Source organism: Salvia hispanica, chromosome 6, assembly GCF_023119035.1.
Source record: "Salvia hispanica cultivar TCC Black 2014 chromosome 6, UniMelb_Shisp_WGS_1.0, whole genome shotgun sequence".
Lineage (NCBI taxonomy): Eukaryota > Viridiplantae > Streptophyta > Magnoliopsida > Lamiales > Lamiaceae > Salvia > Salvia hispanica.
The window spans coordinates 25040105-25045748 of NC_062970.1; the positions used below are offsets into that span (position 1 = coordinate 25040105).

At 44.0% G+C, this 5644-nt stretch overlaps 1 protein-coding gene across 1 annotated transcript; it reads left to right on the forward strand.

Moving 5' to 3' along the window:
• The first annotated feature begins 799 nt into the window (after nucleotides 1-799).
• On the forward strand, nucleotides 800-4450 carry LOC125194475 (phosphoenolpyruvate carboxylase-like). Its single transcript, XM_048092713.1, has 8 exons — nucleotides 800-964; nucleotides 1041-1432; nucleotides 1505-1589; nucleotides 1667-1889; nucleotides 1959-2062; nucleotides 2123-2365; nucleotides 2431-3429; nucleotides 3695-4450. The coding sequence occupies exons 1-8, from the start codon at nucleotides 800-802 to the stop codon at nucleotides 4340-4342; spliced, it is 2859 nt and encodes a 952-aa protein (XP_047948670.1). The 3' UTR covers nucleotides 4343-4450.
• Nucleotides 4451-5644: the final 1194 nt, after the last annotated feature.

Genomic DNA, 5644 nt, shown 5'->3' on the forward strand with positions numbered 1-5644 from the left:
ATATTCATTTATGACAATATTTTTCTCCTTTTTTTTCATTTAATCATTTTTAGGCCCTACCATCCACTACACAATATCAACTACTTTTTCTAGTCTTTCTTACTTTACCAATTACGCATTAAAACTCATGTCAATTCTAAACAACCTATTTTTATACAGATGTCTCTGATTCCCCATATTTTACATGCTATCAGTTGATTAAAAACTTCCATATTTGTTGATTTTTTTTCTTCACGATCTTCTCAGCTTTATAAATTTATACAGATGTCTCATCCCGGCCGGACGGGTCCAGACTCTCGACGAGATGCCGTTGTGGTGCTAAAATGTGAGTGATGTGAGTTAGTGGAATGTGGGACCTATTTGCCCGAAATGGAAAAGAGTAACAATTATTGTAGGACAGAGGAAGTAATATATAAAACTATAACATACAAATAACATCTCCTAATCTCCTAAAATCTTGTGTCAATCATCCAAGTGTAAAATATATTATGAGACTAAGGGAGTACTATTAGTTAATAAATTTGTACTCCTTATTCTTAAAATTTAAGAAGGAGAAAGGAATAGAAAATGAAAAGAAATGAGTGGATTGAAGTGTGGTAATAAAAACAGGAATACAAAGTCATTGTCTATAAATAGATACCAACACAAGCCGTAGTCTTTGGATCTCTAGCTTTCTATTCGGACACCATTATAATCACTAACAATCGCCTTTCATTTTTAGATTTTTGCATGAAGCCATCATTATTAGATTATGTTTTAGTTAGGTGATTATCAAAATTTTTGTGATCACGTTAATCAGATGGCAAGAAAATTTGAGAAGATGGCATCTATTGATGCCCAGCTGAGGGCTTTGGCCCCCGGGAAAGTCTCCGATGACGACAAGCTTGTCGAGTACGACGCTCTGCTTTTGGATCGTTTCCTCGATATTCTTCAGAGCTTACATGGAGAAAATCTCAGGGAAACGGTAATACATTTTTGTTTTGTCTTGTATTGTTTCTTGGCGTAGTTAAATGATCATGTTGGTTATGTAATGTTGGCAGGTGCAAGACTGCTACGAGCTTTCTGCAGAGTACGAGGGAAAGCGAGATCTGAAAAAGTTGGAAGAGCTTGGGAATAGGCTGACAAATTTGGATCCAGGGGATTCAATTGTGATTGCGAAAGCCTTTTCTAACATGCTCAACTTGGCCAACTTGGCCGAGGAGGTCCAGATTGCTTCTCGGAGGCGCAACAAGGCCAAGAAAGGGGATTATACCGATGAGAGCAATGCAACGACTGAGTCGGACATAGAAGAGACTCTCAAGAGGTTGGTTTTTCAGTTGAAGAAGTCTCCTCAAGAAGTTTTTGACGCGTTGAAGAATCAGACCGTGGATTTGGTCCTCACCGCTCATCCCACCCAGGCTGTTCGAAGATCGTTGCTTCAGAAGCACGGAAGGTTGGTCTTCTAACTACTCTCTAATATGCTAGCAGTATTTATTTTCTTCCTTTCTTAAATCTTCAATGTCAGGATCCGTAATTGCTTAAAGCAATTGTATGCCAAAGACATAACTCCTGATGATAAACAAGAGCTAGATGAGGCTTTGCAGAGGGAGGTACTTTACTAGTCATTCTTTCATTTTATTCAATTATTTACATTACTTATGATCATTTTATTCATCTGTTTTTTCAGATTCAAGCTGCTTTTCGAACTGATGAAATACGAAGGACCCCTCCTAACCCCCAAGATGAAATGAGGGCGGGGATGAGTTACTTTCATGAAACAATCTGCAAAGGCGTCCCAAAATTTCTGCGTCGTGTTGACACAGCACTGAAGAATATCGGGATCAATGAGCGCATCCCATACAATGCTCCTATAATCCAATTTTCTTCCTGGATGGGCGGAGACCGCGATGGTATACTAATTTCCTTTTTTCTGTTTCAGTATTGAAAATGGTAAAGTTTATATCTGTGGATGGTTGCAGGCAATCCGAGGGTTACTCCTGAAGTAACGAGGGACGTATGCTTATTGGCCAGAATGATGGCTGCTAACTTATACTATTCCCAAATAGAGGAGCTTATGTTTGAGGTGAGACTTAGTGTTGATCATGACTTGCATTCTATATTTCTAAGTGATGCTTTTTCCTAGTTATCTATGTGGCGTTGCAACGAAGATCTTCGTGTCCGAGCTGATGAACTCCACAGGTCTTCTAATAGAGATGCAAAGCATTTCATAGAGTTTTGGAAAACGATATCTGTGAGCGAACCCTATCGTGTTATCCTCGGAGATGTGAGGGATAAGCTCTACCAAACACGCGAACGCTCTCGCCATTTATTAACTCAAGGAACATCAGATATCCCGGAAGACCAGACATTCACCTCTGTTGGACAGGTTCTCTTGTACATTTTCCTTTGATTTTTAGTACTGAATAGTAATATATGTATTTATATGCACAGCTGTTGGAACCTCTTGAGTTGTGCTATAGATCCCTAAATGCTTCCGGGGATGGCTCGATAGCGGATGGATGCCTTCTCGATTTTCTCCGCCAGATCTCCACGTTCGGGCTGTCCTTGGTGAGGCTTGACATACGGCAAGAGTCGGAGAGGCACACCGATGTCCTGGACGCGGTGACAAAGCACTTGGACATAGGCTCATATCGAGACTGGTCGGAGGAGAGGAGGCAGGAATGGCTCCTCTCCGAGCTGAGCAGCAAACGTCCCCTGTTCGGATCCGATCTCCCCAAAACGGAAGAGATCACTGATGTCCTTGGCACGATCGAGGTGCTGGCGGAGCTCCAACCGGACTGCTTCGGGGCATACATTATCTCAATGGCCACTGCACCTTCAGACGTGCTGGCGGTGGAGCTTCTCCAGCGAGCGTGCCACGTGAAGAAACCTCTAAGAGTCGTCCCGCTCTTTGAGAAGCTGGCTGATCTAGTGGCTGCTCCTGCTTCCGTTGCGCGCCTCTTCTCGATCGAGTGGTACAAGGAGAGGATCAACGGTAAGCAGGAGGTCATGCTCGGGTACTCGGACTCGGGCAAAGATGCGGGCAGGCTGTCTGCAGCGTGGCAGCTCTACAAGGCTCAGGAGGAGCTCGTCAATGTGGCCAACAAGTACGGCGTCAAGCTGACCATGTTCCACGGCCGTGGCGGAACTGTTGGGAGAGGAGGCGGCCCCACTCACCTGGCTATATTGTCTCAACCCCCGGAGAGCGTGCAAGGCTCTCTCCGTGTCACGGTTCAGGGAGAAGTAATCGAGCAGTCCTTTGGCGAGAAGAACCTCTGTTTTAGAACACTCCAACGCTACACTTCCGCTACGCTGGAGCATGGCATGAACCCCCCCATCTCCCCGAATCCCGAGTGGCGCAAGCTGCTTGATGAGATCACGGAGGTTGCCACGGAGGAGTACCGCTCCATCGTCTTCAAAGAGCCACGCTTTGTCGAGTACTTCCGCCTTGTAAGTAAATTAGTTACTAGGAGTGCGTTTATTGCTAACTTTTCTTAAATTGCTAACTCATCAACACTGTATAATAAAAATGTCAACACAAATTTAAATGACATACTTATGTCTTTGTGTTGAGATTTAAAATATTAACGTCAACCCAAGGACATAAGTATATCAACTGAATTTGTGTTTACATATTAATGTCGTTGTGCATTGATTAGTTAACAAGTTAGCAATTGATCACACCTCTGATGAATTCTAATGTGAATCTCATTAGGCCACCCCTGAGATGGAGTATGGTAGGATGAACATCGGGAGCCGGCCATCGAAACGGAAGCCAAGCGGAGGGATTGAGTCCCTGCGTGCAATCCCATGGATCTTCGCGTGGACGCAGACGAGATTCCATCTCCCGGTGTGGCTAGGGTTCGGAGGGGCATTCAAACACGCATTAAAGGATGGGAAGAAGATGATGATGCTACAAGACATGTACAACAACTGGCCTTTCTTCCGAGTGACAATCGACCTAGTGGAGATGGTGTTGGCCAAGGGAGACCCGAGCATTGCGGCCTTGTATGACAAGCTCCTAGTCTCAGAAGAGCTCTGGGCTTTCGGCGAGAAACTGAGGACAAACTACGAGGAGACGAAGTCCCTTGTGCTACAGATCGCAGGGCATAAGGACCTCTTGGAAGGGAACCCATACCTGAAGCAACGGCTGCGGCTGCGCGACTCCTACATCACGACGTTGAACGTGTGCCAAGTCTACACACTGAAGCGGATCCGTGATCCCAACTACCATGTGGAGCCCAACTCCTCTCATTCAGACCTCCTCAAGCTCAACCCCGCCAGCGACTACGCGCCAGGATTGGAAGACACCCTCATCTTGACCATGAAGGGCATTGCTGCCGGAATGCACAACACTGGATGATTCTCTTTTTTTTATTTAATAGTCACATATGCATTTGGCGTAATACATATCTTCGTGTGGCTTGTCAACATGTCATATTTTTAAGTCTTTCAAACTGCAGATTAGCTAAAAAAGTTGCTAGATATAAATAAAAAGTTAGCGGTTGTACTAATTGCATACCAAATCCATTTTTATTTGCATCTTCATCCATAATATGTGGCAATGACATTCTCTTGTTGGGGCCAACCGATGAAGTGGGTTGAGTTGGGTCTATCTATAAATTTGGACCCCGCCCAATCATGTGATGATTTCAACTGGATTACATTATTATTTATTAAGGGGGACGTCAACATGGCTTTATTGTTAGTGGGCTTTCATGATTTGGTAGATAGAGTAGTAGAGTGTTTGGTTCAGCCCATGGAGGGAGATTGGGCCTTCTCCGTCGTTTGGTTGAAGAGGAGGAGGAAGGAAACAAAATTTCTTCTGACTAATTTACCCTCTGGTCGCTGAATGAAAATTAGTGCTGATCATCCCAATTTTTTAGACAAATAAGTATTGTCAACGCTTTTATAACAAAAACAGAGCACCGCTGTTCATACAACTTCCGGCTGACGCATCCGTACCACCACAATTGTATCAGACAACCTCATCTTTGATAAAGCAACAAAATTGGCACAAATCAGACCGAATTGAATTAAATAACCACACCAAATCCATCTTCAATACACAAACCAACAGATCGAACTCCAAAAAAACCTCAAATAAACACTGCAAATAAAGCTAAAGATGCACAAATCGGATCGAATTCAATCAAACAACCACACCAAAGCAACCACAACAACAGATCGAACCCCAAAACACCACAAATCGAACTGAACAGATTAATCGAAGATTCGAATTCAAACATACCCGAACGAAGCTAAGCCGATGGAATCCGAATTGAACTGAGGTGAGGATAGAATCCGAATTGAACGAAGCTAAGTCGACGGAATCTGAATTGAACTGAGACGACGACAGAATCCGATTTGAACGAAGCTAAGCCGACGGAATCTGAATTGAACTGCGGCGAGGTCAGAATCCGATTTGAACGAAGCTAAGCCGACGAGGTCTCGAACGGCGGAAATTGAGTTGCCAACGGTAACAAAAACGATATGGTTGACGAAATTGGAGGGCAAAATGGTACAAAGGTCCCGTTTCTAGCCAAATCGTGAAACCCCCAAAACCGTATACCTCCTCATGACCTTGATACACTTGACACGGATGAGCAGATAGTTATAGATGTAGGGCTGAAACCCGCGGCTGAATACCGGATTGGTGGGTTGG